This window comes from Delphinapterus leucas, chromosome 1 (assembly GCF_059928025.1).
Source record: "Delphinapterus leucas isolate spDelLeu-1000000601 "Yukka" chromosome 1, BTC_Dleu_Yukka2, whole genome shotgun sequence".
NCBI lineage: Eukaryota > Metazoa > Chordata > Mammalia > Artiodactyla > Monodontidae > Delphinapterus > Delphinapterus leucas.
The window spans coordinates 155,956,139-155,982,427 of NC_143129.1; the positions used below are offsets into that span (position 1 = coordinate 155,956,139).

General features: G+C 39.3%; 1 protein-coding gene across 1 annotated transcript in view; it reads right to left on the minus strand.

Moving 5' to 3' along the window:
- CCDC30 (coiled-coil domain containing 30) overlaps positions 1–26,289 on the minus strand; it is a 154,363-nt gene that overhangs the window by 103,040 nt on the left and 25,034 nt on the right. The window contains 2 exon segments of the mRNA XM_089894977.1: positions 14,591–14,689; positions 17,090–17,205. Coding sequence (XP_089751103.1) covers positions 14,591–14,689; positions 17,090–17,205 — 215 coding nt within the window.

Consider the following 26,289-nt stretch of genomic DNA (forward strand, 5'->3'; position numbering starts at 1 on the left):
TCAAGGGATGACAAATAGCCAAAACTACCTTGAAAAAGAACAAAGCTGATGGACTCCCACTTCCTGATTTTAAAACTTACCACAAAGCTACAGCAGTCAAAACCGTGTTACTGGCATAAAGACAGACATATAGACCAAAGGAATAGAACACATACCAGAAATAGACTTTTGCTTATATGATCAAGTGATTTTTGATAAGTGTGCCAAGACCATTCAATGGGAAAAGGACAGTCTTTTCAACAACTGATGCTGGAATAACTGGACATTCACATACCAAAGAATGAAGTTGGACCCTTATCTAACAGCATATATATAAAGTAACTCAAATTTATCAAAGCCTTAAATCTAAGACCCAAAACTCTAAAACTCATAGAAGAAAACATAGGGGAAAAATTTTGCAACATTTTCTTAAATATGACAGTGATTTCTTAGATATGACATCAAAGGCACAGGCAACAAAAGAAGAAATAGACAAACTGGACTTCATGAAAAAAATTTTTTTGTGCATCAAAGGATACTTTATAATAAATAAATAAATATTAAAAAAGGATACTTTAACAGAGTGAAAGGCAATCTATGGAATGGGAAAAATACTTGTAAGTTATATATCTGATAAGGGATTAATATAAGTAGAACATATAGAGAATTCTTAAAACTCACCAACATAAAAACAAAAAATCTGATTAAAAAAATGGGCAAAGGACATGAATAGATACTTCTCAAATGAAGACATATGAATGGTCAATAAGCACATAAAAAAATGCTCAACATCACTAATGATTAGGGAAATGCAAACCAAGACCACAGTGAGATACCACACCCCACACCCATTAGGATAGTTATCATCAAATAAAATATAAAATAACAAGTGTTGATGAGGATGTGGTGAAACTGGAACACTTGTGCACTGTGGGTGGGAATGTAAAGTGGTGCAGTCATTGTGGAAAATGGTATGGTGGTTCCTCGCAAAATTAAACAGAATTATCATATAATCCAGCAACTCCACATCTAGGTATATACCCAAAAGCAGCGGTCCACAACCTTTTTGGCACCAGGGACCAGTTGCGTGGACGACAATTTTCCCACGGATGGGGGTCGGGGGGGATGGTTTAGGCCGTAATGTGAGCGATGGAGAGAGATGCGGAGCAGCAGATGAAGCTTTGTTCATTCGCCCACCACTCACCTCCTGCTATTCGGTCCGGTTCCTAACAGACCGCGGACTGGTACTGGTCTGCAGCCCAGGGGTGGAGACCCCTGCCCAAAAGGATTGAAAACAGGGACTTGAACAGATGCTTGTATACTCATGTTCATAGTAGCATTATTCACAGTGGCTGAAACGTGAAAGCAACCCAAGTATCCAAAGATAAATGAATAGATAAATAAAATGTGGTATATGCATACAATGGAATATTACCCACCCTTAAAAAGGAAGGGGATTCTGATATATGCTACAACATAGATGAAGTTTGAAGACATTATGCTAACTGAAATAAGAAAGTCACAAAAGGACAAATAGTATATGATTCCACTTATATGAGGTATTTAGAGTAGTCAAAATCATAGAGAAAGAAAGTAGAATGGTGGCTGCCTAGGCTGTGAGGGAAGGGCAGAATAAGGAGGTACTGTTTAATGGGTATAGAGTTTCAGTTTTGCAAGATGAAGTGAGTTCTAGAGGTAGATGGTGGTGACAGTTGAATAACAATATAAATGTGCTTAATATCACTGAACTGGATGCTTAAAAATCATTAACTTGGTAAATTATCTGTTACGTGTATTTTATTACAGTAAAAAAAACTGAAAAAAAAATTAAGTAAAACAAAGACATTTGCAGACAAACAAAACCAGAGAGTTTATCACTAGCAGATCTGCACTAGAAGAAATGTTAATCATGTTCTTCAGGCTGAAAAAGTATGGAACCAGATGGAAACGAACGTGGATCTGGACAAAGTAATGATGAGCTCTAGAAATGGCTAATCAGCATACGAAAAGACACTTAATATCATTAGTCATTCAGGAAATGCAAATCAAAACTATACTGAGGTTACAGGCTCCTTCTTGGGGCTAATGGTGGACTCCGGGAGGGCTCATGCCAAGGAGTACTTCCCAGAACTTTGGCTGCCAGTGTCCTTGTCCCTGAGATGGGCCACAACCACCCCACCACCTCTGCAGGAGACCCTCCGATACTAGCAGCTGTGTGGCTGACAGGGTCTTGGTGCTCTGGCCAGCTTTCAGGCCTGAGCCTCTGAGTTGGGAGAGCGGAGGTCAGGACACTGGACCACCAGAGGCCTCCTGGCCCCACGTAATACCAGTTGGCAAGAGACTCCCGGAGATCTCAGTCTCAACGCTAAGGCCCAGCTCCACTCAAAGACCAGCAAGTTCCAGTGCTGGACACCCCATGCCAAACAACTAGCAAGACAGGAACACAACCCTAGCCATTAGCAGAGAGGCTGCCTAAAATCATAATAAGGCCACAGACACCCCAAAACAAACCACCAGACGTGGACCTGCCCACCAGAAAGATAAGATCCAGCCTTATCCACCAGAACACAGGCATTAGTCCCCTCCACCAGGAAGCCTACACAACCCACTGAACCAACCTTAACCACTGGGGACAGACACCGAAAACAACCGGAACTACGAACCTGCAGCCTGCAAAAAGGAGACCCCAAACACAGTAAGATAAGCAAAATGAGGAGACAGAAAAACACACAGCAGATGAAGGAGCAAGATAAAAACCCACCAGACCTAACAAATGAAGAGGAAATAGGCAGTCTACCTGAAAAAGATTTCAGAATAATGATAGTAAAGATGATCCAAAATCTTGGAAATAGAATAGACAAAATGCAAGAAACATTTAAACAGGACCTAGAAGAACTAAAGAGCAAACAAACAATGATGAACAACACAATAAATGAAATTAAAAATTCTCTAGAAGGGATCAATAGCAGAATAACTGAGGCAGAAAAACGGATAAGTGACCTGGAAGATAAAATAGTGGAAATAACTACTGCAGAGAAGAATAAAGAAAAAAGAATGAAAAGAACTGAGGACAGTCTCAGAGACCTCTGAGAAAACATTAAATGCACCAACATTCGAATTATAGGGGTCCCAGAAGAAGAAGAGAAAAAGAAAGGGACTGAGAAAATATTTCAAGAGATTATAGTTGAAAACTTCCTTAATATGGGAAAGGAAATAGTTAATCAACTCCAGGAAGCACAGAGAGTCCCATACGGATAAATCCAAGGAGAAGCATGCCAAGACACATATTAATCAAATTGTCAAAAATTAAATACAAAGAAAACATATTAAAAGCAGCAAGGGAAAAACAACAAATAACACACAAGGGAATCCCCATAAGGTTAACAGCTGACCTTTCAGCAGAAACTCTGCAAGCCAGAAGGGCCTGACAGGACATATTTAAAGCGATGAAGGAGAAAAATCTACAACCAAGATTACTCTACCCAGCAAAGATCTCATTCAGATTTGATGGAGAAATTAAAGCCTTGACAAACAAGCAAAAGCTGAGAGAGTTCAGCACCACCAAACCAGCTTTACAACAAATGCTAAAGGAACTTCTCTAAGTGGGAAACATAAGAGAAGAAAAGGACCTACAATAACAAACCCAAAACAATTAAGAAAATGGGAATAGGAACATACATATCAATAATTACCTTAAATGTAAATAGATTAAATGCTCCCACCAAGAGACAAAGACTGGCTGAATGGATACAAAAACAAGACCCATATATATGCTGTCTACAAGAGACCCACTTCAGACCTGGGGACACATACAGACTGAAAGTGAGGGGATGGAAAAACATATTCCATGCAAATGGAAACCAAAAGAAAGCTGGAGTAGCAATTCTCATATCAGACAAAATAGACTTTAAAATAAAGACTATTAGAAGAGACAAAGAATGACACTACATAATGAACAAGGGATCGATCCAAGAAGAAGATTTAACAATTGTAAATATTTATGAACCCAACATAGGAGCGCCTCAATACATAAGGCAAATACTAAAAGCCATAAAAGGGGAAATCGACAGTAACACATTCATACTAAGGGACTTTAACACCCCACTTTCACCAATGGACAGATTATCCAAAATGAAAATAAATAAGGAAACACAAGCTTAAAATGATACATTAAACAAGATGGACTTAATTGATATTTATAGGAAATTCCATCCAAAAACAACAGAATACACATTTTTCTCAAGTGCTCATGGAATATTCCCCAAGATAGATCATATCTTGGCTCACAAATCAAGCCTTGGTAAATTTAAGAAAATTGAAATCGTATCAAGTATCTTTTCCGACCACAATGCTATGAGACTAGATATCAATTACAGGAAAAGATCTGCAAAAAATACAAACACATGGAGGCTAAACAATACACCACTTAATAATGAAGTGATCACTGAAGAAATCAAAGATGAAATAAAAAAATACCTAGAAACAAATGACAATGGAGACACGATGACCCAAAACTTATCGGATGCAGCAAAAGCAGTTCTAAGAGGGAAGTTTATAGCAATACAATCCTACCTTAAGAAACAGGAAACATCTCGAATAAACAACCTAACCTTGCACCTAAAGCAATTAGAGAAAGAAGAACAAAGAAACCCCAAAGCTAGCAGAAGGAAAGAAATCATAAAGATCAGATCAGAAATAAATGAAAAAGAAATGACGGAAATGATAGTAAACATCAATAAAACTAAAAGCTGGTTATTTGAGAAGATAAACAAAATTGATAAACCATTAGCCAGACTCATCAAGAAAAAAAGGGAGAAGACTCAAATCAATAGAATTAGAAATGAAAAAGGAGAAGTAACAACTGACACTGTAGAAATACAAAAGATCATGAGAGATTACTACAAGCAACTCTATGCCAATAAAATGGACAACCTGGAAGAAATGGACAAATTCATAGAAATGTACAACCTGCCGAGACTCAACCAGGAAGAAGTAGAAAATATGAACAGACCAATCACAAGCACTGAAATTGAAACAGTGATTAAAAATCTTCCAGCGAACAAAAGCCCAGGACCAGATGGCTTCACCAGCGAATTCTATCAAACATTCACAGAAGAGCTAACACCTATCCTTCTCAAATTCTTGCAAAATATAGCAGAGGGAGGAACACTCCCAAACACATTCTACGAGGCTACCATCACCCTGATACCAAAACCAGACAAGGATGTCACAAAGAAAAAAAAACTACAGGCCAATATCACTGATGAACATAGATGCAAAAATCCTCAGCAAAATGCTAGCAAACAGAATCCAACAGCACATTAAAAGGATCATACACCATGATCAAGTGGGGTTTATTCCAGAAATGCAAGGAATCTTCAATATACGCAAATCACCCAATGTGATACACCATACTAAAAAATTGAAGGAGAAAAACCATACGATCATCTCAATAGATGCAGAGAAAGCTTTTGACAAAATTCAACACCCATTTATGATAAAAACCCTGCGGAAAGTAGGCATAGAGGGAACTTTCCTCAACATAATAAAGGCCATATATGACAAATCCACAGCCAACATCGTGCTCAATGGTGAAAAACTGAAAGCATTTCCACTAAGATCAGGAAGAAGACAAGGTTGCCCACTCTCACCACTCTTATTCAACATAGTTTTGGAAGTTTTAGCCACAGAGATCAGAGAAGAAAAGGAAATAAAAGGAATCCAAATTGGAAAAGAAGAAGTAAAGCTGTCACTGTTTGCAGATGACATGATACTATATATAGAGAATCCTAAAGATGTTACCAGAAAACTACCAGGGCTAATCAATGAATTTGGTAAAGTAGCAGGATACAAAATTAATGCACAGAAATCTCTGGCATTCCTATACACTAAGGATGAAAAATCTGAAAGTGACATTAAGAAAACACTCCCATTTACCATTGCAATAAAAAGAATAAAATACCTAGGAATAAACCTATCTAAGGAGACAAAAGACCTGTATGCAGAGAATTATAAGACACTGATGAAAGAAATTAAAGATGATACAAATAGATGGAGAGATATACCATGTTCTTGGATTGGAAAAATCAACACTGTGAAAATGACTCTACTACCCTAAAGCAATCTACAGATTCAGTGCAATCCCCATCAAACTACCACTGGCATTTTTCACAGAACTAGAACAAAAAATGTCACCATTTCTATGGAAACACAAAAGACCCCGAATAGCCAAAGCAATCCTGAGAACAAAAATTGGAGCTGGAGGAATCAGGCTCCCTGACTTCAGACTATACTACAAAGCTACAGTAATGAAGACAGTATGGTACTGGCACAAAAACAGAAAGATAGATCAATGGAACAGGATAGAAAGCCCAGAGATAAACCCACGCACATATGGTCATCTTATCTTTTATAAAGTAGGTAGGAATGTACAGTGGAGAAAGGACAGCCTCTTCAATAAGTGGTGCTGGGAAAACTGGACAGGTACATGTAAAAGTATGAGATTAGAACACTCCCTAACACCATACATAAAAATAAGCTCAAAATGGATTAAAGACCTAAATGTAAGGCCAGGAACTATCAAACTCTTAGAGGAAAACATAGGCAGAACACTCTATGACATAAATCATAGCAAGATCCTTTTTCTCCCACCACCTAGAGAAATGGAAATAAAAATAAGAAAAGGGGACCTAATGAAACTTAAAAGCTTTTGCACAGCAAAGGAAACCATAAACAAGACAAAAAGACAATTGTCAGAATGGGAGAAAATATTTGCAAATGAAGCAACTGACAAAGGATTAATCTCCAAAATTTATAAGAAGCTCATGCCACTCAATAACAACAAAAAAAAAACAACCCAATCCAAAAATGGGCAGAAGACCTAAAAAGACTTTTCTCCAAAGAAGATATACAGATTGCCAACAAACACATGAAATAATGCTCAACATCACTAATAATTAGAGAAATGCAAATCAAAACTACAATGAGATATCATCTCACACCAGTCAGAATGGCCATCATTAAAAAATCTAGAAACAATAAATGCTGGAGAGGGTGTGGAGAAAAGGGAACACTCCTGCACTGCTGGTGGGAATGTAAATTCATACAGCCACTGTGGAGAACAGTATGGAGTTTCCTTAAAAAAGTAAAAGTAGAACTACCATACGACCCAGCAATCCCACTACTGGGCATATACCCTGAGAAAACCATAATTCAAAAAGAGTCATGTACCAAAATGTTCATTGCAGCTCTATTTACAGTAGCCAGGAGATGGAAACAACCTAAGTGTCCATCATCGGATGAATGGATAAAGAAGATGTGGCACATATATACAATGGAATATTACTCAGCCATAAAAAGAAATGAAAGTGAGTTATTTGTAGTGAGGTGGATGGACCTAGAGTCAGTCATACAGAGTGAAGTAAGTCAGAAAGAGAAAGACAAATACCATATGCTAACACATATATATGGAATTTAAGAAAAAAAAATGTCATGAAGAACCTAGGGGTAAGACAGGAATAAAGACACAGACCTACTAGAGAATGGACTTGAGGATATGGGGAGGGGTAAAGGTAAGCTGTGACAAAGTGAGAGAGTGGAATGGACATATATACACTACCAAACGTAAAACAGATAGCTAGTGGGAAGTAGCTGCATAGCACAGGGAGATCAGCTCGGTGGTTTGTGACCTCTTAGAGGGGTGGGATAGGGAGGGTGGGAGGGAAGAAGATGCAAGAGTGAAGAGATATGGGAACATATGTACATGTATAACTGATTCAGTTTGTTATAAAGCAGAAACTAACACACCATTGTAAAGCAATTATACTCCAATGAAAGTGTTAAAAAAAAAAAAAAAGATTACCCAGCAAGGATCTCACTCAGATTCAACAGAGAAATTAAAAACTTTACAGACAAGCAAAAGCTAAGAGAATTCAGCACCACCAAACCAGCTTTATAACAAATGCTAACGGAACTTCTCTAGGCGGGAAACACAAGAGAAGGAAAAGACCTACAATAACAAACGCAAAACAGTTAAGAAAATGGTAATAGGAACATATATATCGATAATTACCTTAAATGTAAATGGATTAAACGCTCCAACCAAAACACATAGACTGGATGAATGGATACAAAAACAAGGCACGTATATTTGCTGTCTACAAGAGACCCACTTCAGACCTAGGGACACATACAGACTGAAAGTGAGAGGATGGAAAAAGATATTCCATGCAAATGAAAAGCAAGAGAAAACTGGAGTAGCAACCTTCATATCCGACAAAATAGACTTTAAAATAAAGACTATCTCGAGAGACAAAGAAGGACACTGCATAATGATCAAGGGATCAATCCAAGAAGAAGATATAACAATTGTAGATACTTATGCACCCAACATAGGAGCTCCTCAATATATAAGGCAAATGCTAACAGCCATAAAAGGAGAAAATGAAAGTAACACAATAATAATAGGGGACTTTAACACCTCACTTTCACCAATGGACAGATTAACCAAAATGAAAATAGATAAAGAAACACAAGCTTTAAATGACACATTAAAGAAGATGGATTTAATTGATATTTACAGGACATTCCAACCAAATACAACAGAATACACTTTCTTCTCAATTGCTCATGGAACAGTCTCTGTGATAGATCATATCATGGGACACAAGTCAAGCCTTGGTAACTTTAAGAAAACTGAAGTCGTATCAAGTATCTTTTCCGACTACAACGCTATGAGACTAGATATCAATTACAGGGAAAAAAGTGTAAAAAATACAGACACATGGAGGCTAAACAATACGCTACTAAATAACCAAGAGATCACTGAAGAAATCAAAGAGGAAATCAAAAAATACCTAGAAACAAATGACAATGAAAACATGATGACCCAAAATCTATGGGATGCAGCAAAAGCAGTTCTAAGTTGGAAGTTTATAGCTATACAATCCTACCTCAAGAAACAAGAAATTCTCAAATAAATAACAAAACCTTACACCTAAAGTAATTAGACAAAGAACAAAAGAACCCCAAAGCTAGCAGAAAGAAAGAAATCATAAAGATCAGATCAGAAATAAATGAAAAAGAAATGAAGGAAACAATAGCAAACATCAATAAAACTAAAAGCTGGTTCTTTGAGAAGATAAACAAAATTGATAAACCATTAGTCAGACTAATCAGGAAAAAAAGGGAGAAGATACAAATCAATAGAAACGAAAAAGGAGAAGTAACAACTGACACTGCAGAAATACAAAGGATCATGAGAGATTACTACAAGCAACTGTATGCTAATAAAATGGACGACCTGAAAGAAATGTACAAATTCTTAGAAAAGCACAACCTTCCAAGAGTGAACCAGGAAGAAACGGAAAATACAAACAGACCAATCACAAGCACCGAAATTGAAACTGTAATTAAAAATATTCCAACAAACAAAAGCCCAGGACCAGATGGCTTCACAGGTAAATTTTATCAACCATTTACAGAAGAGCTAACACCCATCTTTCTCAAACTCTTCCAAAATATAGCATAGGGAGGAACACTCACAAACTCATTCTACAAGGTCACCATCACCCTGATACCAAAACCAGACAAGGATGTCACAAAGAAAAAAAAACTACAGGCCAATATCACTGATGAACATAGATGCAAAACTCCTCAAGATTGCTACCTAAATCCTAAAGATGCTACCAGAAAACTACTAGAGCTAATCAATGAATTTGGTAAAGTAGCAGGATACAAAATTAATGCACAGAAATCTCTGGCATTCCTATACACTAAGGATGAAAAATCTGAAAGTGAAATCAAGAAAACACTCCCATTTACCATTGCAACAAAAAGAATAAAATACCTAGGAATAAACCTACCTAAGGAGGCAAAAGATCTGTATGCAGAAAACTATAAGACACAGATGAAATAAATTAAAGATGATACCAACAGATGGAGAGATATACCATGTTCTTGGATTGGAAGAATCAACATTGTTAAAATGACTATACTACCCAAAGCAATCTACAGATTCAATGCAATTCCTATCAAACTATCAATGCCATGTATCACAGAACTAGAACAAAAAATTTCACAATTTGTATGGAAACACAAAAGACCCCGAGTAGCCAAAGCAATCTTGAGAAAGAAAAATGGAGCTGGAGGAATCAGGCTTCTTGACTTCAGACTATACTACAAAGCTACAGTAATCAAGACAGTATGGTACTGGCACAAAAAAAGAAAGATAGATCAGTGGAATAGGATAGAAAACCCAGAGATAAACCCATGCACTTATGGTCATCTTATCTTTGATAAAGGAGGCAAGAATATACAATGGAGAAAAGACAGCCTCTTCAATTAGTGGTGCTGGGAAAACTGGACAGCTACACGTAGAAAAGTGAAATTAGAACACTCCCTAACACCATACAGAAAAATAAACTCAGAATGGATTAAAGACCTAAATGTAAGTCCAACCATTATAAAACTCTTAGAGGACCACATAGGAAGAACACTTCATGACATAAATCACAGCAAGGTCCTTTTTGACCCACCTCCTAGAGAAATGAAAATAAAAATAAAAATAAACAAATGGGACCTAATGAAACTTAAAAGCTTTTGCACAGCAAAGGAAACCATAAACAAGACAAAAAGACAACCCTCAGAATGAGAGAAAATATTTGCAAATGAAGCAACTTACAAAGGATTAATCTATGAAATATACAAGCAGCTCATGCAGGTCAATATCAAAAAAACAAACAACCCAAACCAAAAATGGGCAGAAGACCTAAATAGACATTTCTCCAAAGAAGATATACAGATTGCCAACAAACACATGAAAGGATGCTCAACATCACCAATCATTTGAGAAATGCAAATCAAAACCACAATGAGGTATCACCTCACACCAGTCAGAATGGCCATCATCAAAAAATCTAGAAACAATAAATGCTCGAGAAGGTGCGGAGAAAAGGGAACCCTCCTACACTGTTGGTGGGAATGTAAGTGGATACAGCCCCTATGGAGAATAGTACAGAGGTTCCTTAAAAAAGTAAAAATAGAACTACCATATGACCCAGCAATCCCACTACTGGACATATACCCTGAGAAAACCATAATTCAAACAGAGTCATGTACCAAAATGTTCATTGCAGCTCTATTTACAATAGCCAGGACATGGAAGCAACCTAAGTGTCCATCGACAGATGAATGGATAAAGAAGATGTGGCACATATACACAATGGAATATTACTCAGCCATAGAAAGAAACGAAATTGAGTTATTTGTAGTGAGGTGGATGGACCTAGAATCTGTCACAGAATGAAGTAAGTCAGAAAGAGAAAAACAAATACCGTATGCTAACACATATATATGGAATCTAAGGAAAAAAATGGTCATGAAGAACCTAGGGGCAGGACAGGAATAAAGACACAGATGTAGAGAATGGACTTGAGGATATGGGGAGGGGGAAGGGTAAGCTGGGGTGAAGTAAGAGAGTGGCGTGGATTTATATATACTACCAAATGTAAAATAGATAGCTAGTGGGAAGCAGCCGCATAGCACAGGGAGATTAGCTTGGTGCTTTGTGACCACCTAGAGGGGAGGGATAGGGAGAGTGGGAGGGAGACGCAAGAGGGAGGGGATATAGGGATATAACTATATGCATAGCTGATTCACTTTGTTTTACAGCAGAAACTAACACAATGTAAAGCAATTATACTCCAATAAAGTTGTTAAAAAAAGAAAAATCTATACTGAGATACTACTTTATTATACCCACTAGGATAGCTATAATAAAAAAAAGACAAAATATAACAAATCCTGCTAAGGATGTGGAGAAACTGGAACACTCATACACTGCTGATGGGAATTGTTAAATGGTGGAGGTGCTTTGGAGAATAGTCTGGCAGTTCTACAAGAAGTTGAACATAGAATTTACATATGACCCAGCAATTCCACTCCTATGTACATACCCAAGGAAAATGAAAACGTGTTCACAGAAAAATTTGTACATGATTGTTAATAGCAGCATTATTCATTACAAAGTGGAAGACAGTCTGGCAGTTTCTTATAAAATTAAACATGTGGGCTTCCCTGGTGGCGCAGTGGTTGAGAGTCCGCCTGCCGATGCAGAGGACACGGGTTCGTGCCCCGGTCCGGGAATATCCCACATGCCGTGGAGCGGCTGGGCCCGTGAGCCATGGCCGCTGAGCCTGCGCGTCCGTAGCCTGTGCTCCACAACGGGAGAGGCCACAACAGTGAGAGGCCCGTGTACCGCAAAAAAAAAAAAAAAAAAATTAAACATGTATTTGCTCTGTTATTCAGTAATTCCACTGCTAGGTATTTAACCAAGAGGGAAAAAAAAACATACTGGCATGTGAATACTAGTAGCAGCTTTATTCATAATAGCTGAAAACAATCTGATTATCTATCAACCAGTGGATAGATAAACAATGTATGGTATATCCATATATACAGGAATATTACTCAGCCATTTAAAAATGAACCAGTGATATAGACAACAACATGGATAAATCTCAAAAGTATTATTATAAGTGAAGGAAGCCAAATAGAAAAGAGTATATACCAGATGATTCTATTTATTTGAAATTCTAGAAATGGTATGGTCATAGGAAGTGGCGGAGTGGGAGGCATTGATAGCAAAAGGGGAGGGAAAATTTTAGGCTAATGAATGTTTTCTTTCTTGATTGTAGTGGTTGTGGTTATACAGATGTATGCATTTGTCAAAGCTCATTGAACTCAACTCTTAAAATATGTATGTTTATTGTATTAAATATTTCAATAAAGTTAATTTTATACAAGAAATATAAATATTGATGTTAAATATAAACATTTGAAAAATGCTCAATCTCACTATAAATAGATGATTGAAAATGAAAACTACACTGAGATACTCATTCTCACCTATCATTTAGTAAAAATACAAAAGTTTGACAATATATTCAGTTAGTGAAATTTTAGGAAACTAGCTTTCTCATACATTGCTGATGGAAGAGGGAAATGGTGCAATTTCCACTGTGTAGTATCTGGCAATATCGACCAAAATTACAGATCTAGCTACCCCCTAACCTCACAATCCCATTTCTGTGACTCTAACCTGTAGAAACACCTGCATAAATATGCAAAAGACTGGAAACAACCCAAGTGTCCATCAACAGGAGACTGGTTAAATAAATTATAGTACATCCACACAACAGAATGCTAGCTGCTCTGAAGAATCAGGAAGATCTCTTTGTATGATATAGAAGGATCTCCAGGAGCATTTTAGTTAAAAAGAAAGGAAGGAAGCTTGGAAAGAAGGAAGGAAAGGAGGGAGGGAGGGAGGGAGGGAGGGAGGAAGGGAGGGAGGGAGGGAGGGAGGAAGGAAGGGAGGAAGGGAGGAAGGAAGGAAGGAAGGAAGGGAGGAAGGGAGGGAGGAAGGGAGGAAGGGAGGAAGGAAGGAAGGAAGGAAGGAAGGAAGGGTGGGCAGGAAGGGAGGGAGGGGAAGGAAGGGAGGGAGGGAAAGAAGGAAAGAAGGAAGGAAGGAAGGAAGGAAGAAAGGAAGGAAGGGAGGGAAGGGAAGAAGGAAGGAAGGGAGGGAGGGAGGGAAAGAAGGAAGAAAGAAAAGAAGGAAGGGAGGGAAAGGAAGGGAAGGGAAGGGAAGAGAAACTAAGAAAGGAGGAAATCTGAATAAATGTTCAAAATGCTTCTATTGGAATAAATACTGGAAGGATAAATAAGAAACTAATAAAAATAGTTACTAATAAGTCAACTTCTGTAAATTAGAGCACCACAAATGGGTGCTCTGGGAAAAATTTTGGTAAAAGTTACTGAAGTCTTGCCTGGAAATTCCTTCTTTCCTTCCTTCCTTCTCTCCTTCCCACCCTCCCTTCCTCCCTTCCTTCCTACAAAATGCATTATTTATCTACAAGAGAGTTCTGGAAGACAAGAAGGATACAGGCTCCTTGGGCGGGGAAACAATAAATCTATAGTTCCTTGCTACTGAGGAGGTTGGGGGTATAGGGCCCAGAGAGTTACAGTAAAAACAAGTTCTGGTGAAGGAGATCCCTCAGCAACAGGGATGTCACTCATCTTAGGTGTGTGAGAGGAAAGGCAAAGCAGTCTAGCTCCTTGAGCTGAATATCTGAAATCGCCCTCTCTACAACACACTGGCTCTTGCTTCCATCTGCCTTGTGTTTGATCACTTTGCCACCCCTTCAGAGGCTGATCGTTCTGAAAAGATTAGATGCTGTGCACACTGGAGCCTAAACCATATTAGTTCTCTATGATATGTGGTTCCAACTACCCACTCCCCTATCACTGGTTGATTCTGTAAGGCAACTTCATTTTGATGATTAAAAATGCCCAAGTTGGTTGTATCTTTGTAAGAGTCTTTTTTTCTTTAACGAAACCCATTATATTTTTCATATTAATTGTTCCCTGTGGTGAGGAAGTGAACAGAAACATATCCTCTGTACCCCAATTTCTTCTTCCATACTCTCTGGCAAAGCAATAGAAAAAGGCAGGCAAGAGGAGAATAGCAAATGCTCAGCACCTATTGCTCTGGTGCACTCTTGTGAAATGCAACTCACTTCAAAATTAGAAGTCAGAAAGAACATAATTTTAATACCTCTACTTTCTGTTCAGCACCCACCATTTTTCCAGGAGAGTGGTTTCCAAGTTGCTTATTCTCTTGAGATTCACAAATTTCTCCTTTAAGCCTTTCAACCTGAAATACAAAAGCATTTTAAATACAAAAGTGAGGTGGGGGGGCTTCCCTGGTAGCGCAATGGTTGAGAGTCCGCCTGCCGATGCAGGGGACACGGGTTCGTGCCCCGGTCCGGGAAGATCCCACATGCCGCAGAGCGGCTGGGCCCGTGAGCCATGGCCGCTGAGCCTGCGCGTCCAGGGCCTGTGCTCCGCAATGGGAGAGGCCACAACAGGGAGAGGCCCGTGTACCGCAAAAAAAAAAAAAAAAAGGGACGGGGGATGCTTTGTTTTAAAAATATACAAGTTATATATGAATACATTCTTTGTGTAAAAAATTTAAACAACTTATAGGTATATAGAGCAACAAGTGATCTTTTCCTTCACATAACTCTACCCCACAATCCCGTTTCCCTTTCCAGAAGTAATAATGTTTGGGATATACCTTTCCTGAACTTTATCTCACCTGTATGTGTATGTTTGTGTATATATAAAACATAAACATATGTTTAACATTAAACATATTTTACCAGTATCAGATATACAAATTTACAGAGATTTAAACTTGAACAGTGTTTATTCATTCTTTCTTACAATTGCATTTAAAAAACTAGGCTAAAATATACATAACACAAAATTTACCATTTTAACCATTTAAAAAATTTTTTATTTATTTATTTTTGGCTGTGTTGGGTCTTCATTGCTGGGCGCAGGCTTTATCTAGTTGCCGCGAACGGGTGGGGGCTACTCTTCGCTGTGGTGCGCGGGCTTCTCATTGCGGTGGCTTCTCTTGTTGCGGAGCACAGGTTCTAGGTGGGCGGGCTTTAGTAGTTGTGGCACGCGGGCTCAGTAGTTGTGGCTTGTGGGCTCTAGAGCGCAGGCTCAGTAGTTGTGGCGTACAGGCTTAGTTGCTCCGTGGCATGTGGGATCTTCCGGACCAGGGCTCGAACCTATGTCTCCCTGCATTGGCAGGCAGATTCTTAACCACTGCGCCACCAGGGAAGCCCCTTAACCATTTTTAAGTATACAGTTGAGTAGCACTAAACGCATTCCCATTACTGTGCAACCATCACCACCATCCATCTCCATAATTCTTTTCATCTTGCAAAACTGAAACCCTACACCCATTAAACAATAACTCCTCATTACGCCCTCCCCCACAGCCCCTAGAAACCACCATTCTACTTTCTGGCTCTATGATTTCTGACTACTCTAGGTACCTCATATAAGTGGAATTATATACTATTTGTCTTTCTGTGACTCATTTATTTCAATTAGCATAATGTCTTCAAGTTTCACCCATGTTGTAGCATATTTCTTTTTAAAGTGGAATAATATTCCATTGTGTGTGTACACCATATTTTGTTTATCCATTCTTCTGTCAATGGATGCTTGGGTTGCTTCAACCTTTTGGCTATGAACATGAGTGAACAAATATATGTTCAAGTCCCTGCTTTCAATTCTTTTGGGTGTATACCCAGAAGCAGAATTGCTAGATCATATGGTAACTCTATGTTTACTTTTTATTTATTTTATTAATTTTTTTATTTTTTGCGGTATGTGGGCCTCTCACTGTTGTGGCCTCTCCCGTTGCGGAGCACAGGCTCCGGACGCACAGGCTCAGCGGCCATGGCTCACGGGCCCAGCCGCTCTGCGGCATGTGGGATCTTCCCGGACCGGGGCACGAACCCGTGTCCCCTGCATCTGCAGGTGGACTCTCAACCACTGCGCCACTAGGGAAGCCCCTATGTTTACTTTTTAAAGGAAGTCCCATACTGTTTTCTACAGTGGATGTACCATTTTACATTCTTAACAACAATGCACAAAGGGTTCCAATTTCTCCACTTCCTCATCAACATTTGTTATTTTTTATTGTTTTGATAATAGCCATTCTAATGAATATTTATTCATTCTTGCAACAAAATTTCTTGAGCACTTATTATATGCCAGGCATTGTATTAGACACTAGAGATATGATTGTGAAATGAATATAATTAAAATGGAAGTGACATATAGTATATTTAGAACTTGGAAGTACATATTAAAAATCAATAAATTCCTAAGAAGAAATGATTCAAAAACATAACACAACTATGGGTTTAGTATTAATAATCTCAAACTTTGGTAAATGTGATCGGTATAAACTATTATCTAAATCCTTAATAAAAAGAAAAGATCCTAAACTGACACTATAGCAGTAACATTACTGTTCAGCATATGTAGTTAAAATGTATAAAATAGAAATACTGATAGAAAGCATCTAGGTCAAAGTACAGCTCTACCTGGGATGCTACAGCCACCAGAATCAGTCTTCACTAATGACCAATAAATGATGTATTGATACATCTAGCTTGCTTAGCTGCTGACTGTTACTATTCTATACACATTTAAATTAACTCTAAGAAAAAGTTCAATAACTTACCTCTTCTCCAAGTACCTTTCTTTCTGAGTCAAGTGATCGAACTCTATTTCTTAAAGCCAGAATTTCCTCATCCAGTCTCTGATTATGTTCCTTTGCTTTCCGTAGGTCAGCTGAGTCTAAAACAGGGAAAATGTAGTTGACTCAACTGGATCGAAGTTTTAATTTGGGGGCGTTAACTCTAAAAACTGAGGAAGTGCTGTTTCCTGCCATTCTTGTCAGTCCTACCGTGTCTCTGCATATGTGATTCTCCACAAAGAAGAGCTGCTAGACTCTCAAGTCCAGCCCTAGAATGTTCTACCAAGTAATGAAACAGAACAGAATGTTTTTTATTTCTCATACAAGTCTAATGAGCTGGACTTTTTGAGTATAGGGTTTCCAGCAATAGAGATTCTTCCAGGACCTGGAATTTTAAAACAATTGAGCCTGCCTTCTAAAAGTGAAACCACTAAAAAAATCATCTTCCTGGTGGTCCTGTGGTCCTGTCTCTCTTACACACCTCATATATTCCTCACATATTCCTAGATACTTCTCTTGCACTCATTAACTGCAGGGCATCCACAGACAGCTGATGTAGTGAGCTAGGGGTAGTGAACGGACAGACTGTAAAGTGAAATCAAGTTGCTTCATCAAAACCATCTTTCTCCTGTAGCACCTCTGCCTGTAGGCTACTCTCAGCTCAGCACCTCATGTTAAGACCTGCTCTTTCCAGCACTCATCAAAGTGTCAATAGTACAAACTTGTTGCCTGTAACTTTCCTGGATTTGCAACTGTTTCTTTTTTCACTTATGTTTCTCCTATTTTTCTTTTGCTGCTTTAGTCTCCTTTGTTTTCCTTCTTCATTGCCTGTTCTGTTTTTGCTTGTATTTTTCTTTCTTCATTTTTTCTTTTGTTTCCCTTACTACCCTCTTTTTTTCCTTAGTGTGTACATTTTTTTAACTTGAAAAATGCTGAAAACACACCAAAAAGAAAAAAAAAAAGCATTCACAATCCATATACATATATGGAGGACAAGATTTGTTCTACCTTTTGCATATGCAATTTAAAAAAATTTAAACAATGCTATGCAACACTGTCTGCAACTTTACCACCTGTGAATACATCATGGATATCTTTACAGGACAACTCTTATAAAGTCATTTTCCATTTCTTATTTGGAACTATTTTTTAATTGAGGTATAATTTATATACAATATAATGTACATATCTTAAGTGTTCAATGAATTTTGACAATTTTATATACCCGTGAACTTCCCCTGAAAAAGATATAGAATATCTCCATCACCCCATAATGTTCCCTCAAATCCTTTCCAGTCAGTTCTCCACTCCCACCCACCCCTACAACCACTTTCTGACTTCTATCACATAGACTAGTTTTGCTCGTTCTTGGTTTTCATAGAAATAAAATCTTACAATACACATGTTTGTGTCAGGCTTCTTTCACTCAATATATATAGTATTTTTGGGATTCATCGGTGTTTTATCAATAATTTGTTCCTCTTGACTCTTTAGTCCATCTTTTTTTTTTTTTTTTTTTTTTGCGGTACGCGGGCCTCTCACTGTTGTGGCCTCTCCGTTGTGGAGCACAGGCTCCAGACGCGCAGGCTCAGCGGCCATGGCCCACGGGCCCAGCCGCTCCGCGCCATGTGGGATCTTCCCGGACCAGGGCACGAACCCGTTTCCCCTGCATCGGCAGGCGGACTCTCAACCACTGCGCCACCACGGAAGCCCAGTCCATCTTATTAATATACCACAGTTTGTTTATGCATTATCTCATTTTGTTCTGCATAGTATGCCACCGTCCAAATTGCCATTTTTTGTGTCACTTTTCCCCTGATGAAGATTTAGGTTTGTTGCCAATGCTTATTCTTGTAAACAATTCTAAAATTATTTTCCTTGTTCATCAACCTCTAGGTACTTATGACATTATTTCTAAAAAAATAAATCCCCAGAAAGAAAAGGGATAGCTGGATCAGGAGACATGTGCATTAAAAAAATTTGACAGAGCCTGCCAAATTATTCTTCAAAAAGATGGTACAAAGCTACGTTCTCACAATGCCATTGTCCATTTCTCTATACTATATATTACCAGTATTTTTAATTTTCACAGATCTTAAAAATACAGCTGAATAATGCCCTATTTTAAATAGGGTCACTAAAATCAGTACTGTTTTGCTTATTACAAATGGAATATAGGCTTTTTGTTTTAAAAAGAAAAAATCAAGCTATACGGTTATGTTCAGAGCAGATATTCTCATCCAACCCTTATCTACCCTGACCCAAAATAATGTTGTTAATACTTGGTAAATACTCTTTAAAATTTTTTATATGCATATTCTAATGTATAGACAAGGGTTGTATTGAAAATATTTAACAAGTGGTAAAGCGTGGACCCTCATCTATGAGAACGTAGCTCTGGAGCAGAGTTCTACAGAACATCCTGCTGTGCCAAGTATTATCCCTCTGGTGGCTGGAAAGACAAGGGGCTGGAAGGAGCTGGGACAGTTGGGGTAGGTGGGAGACACTTGGCAGATGCAGGGCAGTAGCTACTTAGAGCTTATACAAAACTATTCCAGTGTATTCACAACTTTACTGCCATACTAATGTGTATCACCTCATACAGTCCTGTGAGCGCACATACACATGCACACACACATCCCCCCCCACACACCCTATAAAAATAAAAACCAAAATGACATTACACTACATGTATTACTCTACAGCTTTTTTTCACTTGATAACATGTCATAGACATCTATTCATGTCAGTGCACAAAAATCTATGTCATTCTTATGAAAGTATCCGTTGTGTGGTCACTTTCTTAGCCAACCCACTGCAGATAAACACAATTTGATTTTACTACCCCAAAATTACTCCTTACTCTTTGTACTTTTACAAGGTCTTCTTCTGCGGTCATTGGGAATAATGTAATGTCGTTGGTTTTGTCATCAAGGTAATGCTGACCATTTAACAGTTGGGAAGTACGTATTCTCTCTTCTATTTTCTGGAAGAGTTTATGTAAAATCAGTATTATTTATTGCTTAAAAGTTTGTTAAGTGAAGCCATCTGAACCTGGAGTTTTCTTTGTGGGAAGATGTTTAACTATAAATTCAATTTCTTTGGTAGATTTAGGGCTATCTGTTTCTCCTTGAGTGAGGTTCGGTAATTTGTGTCTTTCAAGGAATGTGTCCATCTTATCCAGGTCATCAAATCTGTTGTCATAAAGTTGCTCAATATATTCCCTTATTATCTTCTTGATCTGTAGAAATGTTGTCTCTGTCATTGCTTATATTGGTAATGTGTGTCTCTTCTCATTTTTTCATGAACAATCTAGTTAGACGTTTACCAATGTTATTGATCCTTCCAAAGAACCCGCCCTTCATTCCACTAATTTATTCTATTTTGTTCTGTTTTTACTTTTATTGACCTCAACCTTATTTTAAACATCTCCTTCGTTTTGCTTGCTTTGGATTTAATTTGTTCTTATCCTGGGTTTTTAAAGTAGAAGCTTAGATTATTTTGAGTCCTTTCTTGATTTCTGGTATAAGCATTAAATGGGATGTTTCCCTCTTAAACACTGGCTTAGATGCATCCCACAAATACTGATATGTTCAGTGTTTTCATTGTTATTCAAGTTAATTCATATAAAATATTCTGTAATATCCCCTGTAATTTTTTTCTTGGAAGGCATGGCAATTTAGAAGTATCTTATTTAACTTCCAAATATTTGGCGATTTTCTAAACATACTACTGTTACTGCTTTTTGGTTTCATTCTATTATGGTCAGAGAACATAACTTGTATGATTTCAGTTCTTCTGCAAAAATTTGTTTTATGGTGATAGCATATTTTTGTGAATGCGCCATGTGTACTTGAAAAGTATATAATACTTCTGGTGGAGTTTTCTATAATTATCGATTATGTCACGTTGCTTAGTAGTGTTATTAGGTCTTCTATATGCTTACTGATTTTGTTTTCTTGCTCTATCAGTTACTAAGAAAGCAGTGTTCATTTTATAATTGTATTCATATATTTTTTAAACAATCCTGATCATCAATTGTAATGCATGGGTTTTTTTCCCTACACACCCACGTAATTCTCCAATGCCAGCTTGGTGTTCTACAATTCAACTCAGTTCTGAGGCTATCTACCTGGAGATAGCATCAGATTCCACGGGTTAAGGGCTCAGCCCCACAAGACTGCCCTCTGCTTCAGATGCCAATTGCAAGTGTGCTTCTGACCGATTGGTTATAAATCAGAGGTTCCCATGACCTCCTCCTTGGGTTTGATTAATTTGTTAAAGCAGCTCACAGAACTCAGGGAAACGTTTTATTTACTAGATTACCCTGTTTATTATAAAGGAATGTAACTCAGGAGTAGCTAGATGGAAGAGATGCCTAAGGGCAAGGTCTGGGGAAAGGGGTGCAGACCTTTCATGCCCTCCCTGAGTGCGCCACGCTCCCCAAATCTCCATGTGTTCACCAACCCGGAAGCTCTCTGAACCCCCTCCTTCGGGTTTCTATGAAAGCTTCATTACACAGGCACGACTGATTAAATCACTGGCCACTGGCGATTGAACTTAATCTCCAGCCCCTCCCCCCTCCTAGGAGCTGGGGGTGGGGACAGGAGGAGTTGGCGTTACAGAGGGGGCGGAGGGTGGGACTGAAAGTTCCAACCCCCTAATCACGTGGTTGGCTCCCCTGGCAACTAACTCCCATCCTTCGGTTACTGAGGGGCTTTCCAAAAGTCCTCATTACCATGACAAAAGACACCCCTACTGTTCTTAATCACTTAGGAAATTCCAAGCGTTTGGGGGTAGCAGAAACAAGGATGAAGGCCAAATACATGTTTCTTATTGTAAATCACAATAGCACTGGGTAAATAAACCTAGTTTTATAACTATTAAAACCGGTAAACATATTTTAAATTATTTTTGTAGTTACTACCATTATGACACTCAAATGTCATTACATTATTTATAGCTGATATCATTTTTACACAGCCAAGATAGGGTCAGATTAACTAATTCACCACTTATTCCAAGCCTATTGGCTTCCTAGCAAACAAATATGTGTGAAGTGTTGTTAAATGTATTATAAGTTGTCTTGATCTCAGTGGTCCCAGTAAATATGTATTGTTTGTGTTGACCAAAGGTTTTGGAGTCAGACATATATGGATTCAAATAGCAGCTCTAATACTTAATGTAGCTTTTTTTTTTTTTTTTTTGGCTGCGCGCGGGCATTTCTCAGTTGCGATTAGCAGGGGCTCCTCTTTGTGCAGTGCACGGGCTTCTCATTGCGGTGGCTTCTCTTGCTGCGGAGCACGAGCTCCAGGCACGCAGGTTTCAGTAGTTTCAGCACACGGGCCCTACAGCACAGGCTCAGTAGGGGTGCGCGGGCTTATCTGCTCCATGGCATGTGGGATCTTCCCCGACCAGGGTTTGATCCGCAGTCCTCTGCATTGGCAGGCAGATTCTTAACCACTGTGCCACCAGGGAAGTCTCTAATGTAGCTATTGGACAATTCATTTAACCTTGCCATGACTCAGTTTTTTAATCAATGAAATGGGAATAATATTACAACTTGGCACTGTTGTTAACATTAGAGATAATCCATTTAAAATGCCTGACAGGAGAGGAGCTTCAAGATGGCGGAAGAGTGAAGATGGCAGAAGAGTGAGACGCGGAGATCACCTTCCTCCCCACAAATACATCAGAAATACATCTACACGTGGAACAACTCCTACAGAACAACTACTGAACGCTGGCAGAAGACCTCAGACCTCCCAAAAGGCAAGAAACTCCCCACGTAACTGGGTAGGGCAAAAGAAAAAACAGAGACAAAGAATAGGGACAGGACCTGCACCAGTGGGAGGGAGCTGTGAAGGAGGAAAGGTTTCCACACACTAGGAAGCCCCTTCACAGGTGGAGACTGCGGCTGGTGGAGGGGAAGCTTCGGGGCCAGGGAGGAGAGCGCAGCAACAGGGTGCGGAGGGCAAGCAGAGAGGTTCCTGCACAGAGGATTGGTGCCGACCAGCACTCATCAGCCCGAGAGGCTTGTCTGATCACCCTCCGGGGTGGGTGGGGGCTGGGAGCTGAGGCTCAGGCTTCGGAGGTCGGATCCCAGGGAGAGGACTGGGGTTGGCTTTGTGAACACAGCCTGAAGGGGCTAGTGCGCCACGGCTAGGCGGGAGGGAGTCTGGGAAAAAGTCTGGAGCTGCCCAAGAGGCAAGAGACTTTTTCTTGCCTCTTTGTTTCCTGGCACGCGAGGGCCACTTAAGGAGCTCCAGAGACGGGTGGGAGCCGCGGCTATCAGCGCAGACCCCAGAGACGGGCATGGGACGCTAAGGCTGCTGCAGCCACCAAGAAGCCTGTGTGCAAGCACAGGTCAGTGTCCACACCGCCCCTCCCGGGAGCCTGTGCAGCCCGCCACTGCCAGGGTCCCGTGATCCAGGGACAACTTCCCCGGGAGAACTCACGGCACACCTCAGGCTGGTGCAACGTCACGCCGGCCTCTGCCGCCACAGGCTCATCCTGCACTCCGTACCCCTCCCTCCCCCCGGCCTGAGTGAGCCAGAGCCCCCTAATCAGCGGCTCCTTTAACCCTGTCCTGTCTGAGCGAAAAACAGATGCCCTCAGGCGACCTACATGCAGAGGCGGGGCCAAATCCAAAGCTGAACCCCGGGAGCTATGTGAACAAAGAGAAAAGGAAATCTCTCCCATCAGCCTCAGGAGCAGCCGATTAAGTCTCCACAGTCAACCTGATGTACCCTGCCTCTGTGGAATACCTGAATAGACAATGAATCATCCCAAATTAAGGAGGTGGACTTTGGGAGCAACGATATGTTATTTTTTCCCCTTTTTCTCTTTTTGTGAGTGTGCATGTGTGTGATTTTGTCTGTATAGCTTTGCTTTTACCATTTATCCTAGGGTTCCGTCTGTACGTTTTTGTTTTTAAAAAAATTTTTTTTTACTTAAAAAATTTTTTCTACAAAAACAAAATATTTTTTCTTAATATAATTATTTTTTATTTTAATAATTTTATTTTACTTTATTTTATTTTATCTTCCTCTTTCTTTCTTTCCTTTGTTTTTCTCCCTTTTATTCTGAGCTGTGTGGATGACAGGCCCTTGGTGCTCCAGCCAGGCATCAGAGCTGTGCCTCTGAGGTGGGAGAGCCAAGTTCAGGACACTGGTCCACAAGAGACTTCCCAGCTCCACGTAATATCAAACAGTGAAAATCTCCCAGAGATCTCCATCTCAACACCAAGACCCAGCTCCACTCAACGACCAGCAAGTTCCAGTGCTGGACACCCCATGCCAAACAACTAGCAAGACAGGAACACAACCCCATCCATTAGCAGAGAGGCTGACTAAAATCATAAGGCCACAGACACCCCAAAACACACCACCAGACATCGACCTGCCCACCAGAAAGACAAAATCCAGCCTCATCCACCAGAACACAGGCACCAGTCCCCTCCACCAGGAAGCCTACACAACCCACTGACCCAACCTTAGCCACTGCGGACAGACACCAAAAACAACAGGAACTACGAACCTGCAGCCTGCGAAAAGGAGACCCCAAACATGGTAAGATAAGCAAAATGAGAACACAGAGAACACACAGCAGATGAAGGAGCAAGGCAAAAACCCACCAGACCTAACAAATGAAGAGGAAATAGGCAGTCTACCTGAAAAAGAATTCAGAATAATGATAGTAAAGATGATCCAAAATCTTGGAAATAGAATGGAGAAATACAAGAAACGTTTAACAAGGACCTACAAGAACTAAAGAGCAAACAAACAGAGATGAACAACACAATAAATGAGATTAAAAATTCTCTAGAAGGGATCAATAGCAGAATGACTGAGGCAGAAGAATGGATAAGTGACGTGGAAGATAAAATAGTGGAAATAACTACTGCAGAGAAGAATAAAGAAAAAAGAATGAAAAGAATGGAGGACAGTCTCAGAGACCTCTGGGACAACATTAAACGCACCAACATTCGAATTATAGGGGTCCTGGAAGAAGAAGAGAAAAAGAAAAGGACTGAGAAAATATTTCAAGAGATTATAGTTGAAAACTTTACTAATATGGGAAAGGAAACAGTTAATAGAGTCCAGGAAGCACAGACAGTTCCATGCCGGACCAATCCAAGGAGAAACACGCCAAGACACATATTAATCAAACTATCAAAAATTAAATAGAAAGAAAAAATATTAAAAGCAGCAAGGGAAAAACAATAACGCACAAGGGAATCCCCATAAGGTTAACAACAACAGCAACAAAAGATCTGCTGATCTTTCAGCAGAAACTCTGCAAGCCAGAAGGGAGTGGCAGGACACATTTAGAGTGATGAAGGAGAAAAACCTACAACCAAGATTACTCTACCCAGCAAGGATCTCATTCAGATTTGACGGGGAAATTGAAACGTTTACAGACAAGCAAAAGCTAAGAGAATTCAGCACCACCAAACCCGCTTTACAACAAATGCTAAAGGAACTTCTCTAGGCAGGAAACACAAGAGAAGGAAAAGACCTACAAAAACAAACCCAAAACAATTAAGAAAATGGTAATTAGGAACATACATATCGATAATTACCTTAAATGTAAATGGATTAAATGCTCCAACCAAAAGACATCAATTGGCTGAATGGATACAAAAATAAGACCTGTATGTATGCTGTCCACAAGAGACCCAATTCAGACCAAGGGACACATACAGACTGAAAGTGAGAGGATGGAAAAAGATACTCCATGAAAATGGGAATCAAAAGAAAGCTGGAGTAGCAAATCTCATATCAGACAAAACAGACTTTAAAACAAAGACTATTATAAGAGACAAAGAAGGACACTACATAATGATCAAGGGCTCAATCCAAGAAGAAGATATAACAATTGTAAATATTTATGCACCCAACATAGGAGCACCTCAATATATAAGGCAAATACTAACAGCCATAAAAGGGGAAATCGACAGTAACACAATCATAGCAGGGGACTTTAACAGCTCATATTCACCAATGGACAGATCATCCAAAATGAAAAAAAATAAGGAAACACAAGCTTTAAATGATACACTAAACAACTTAATTGATATTTATAGGAAATTCCATCCAAAAACAACAGAATACACATTCTTCTCAAGTGCTCATGGAACATTCTCCAGGATAGATCACATCTTGGGTCACAAATCAAGCCTT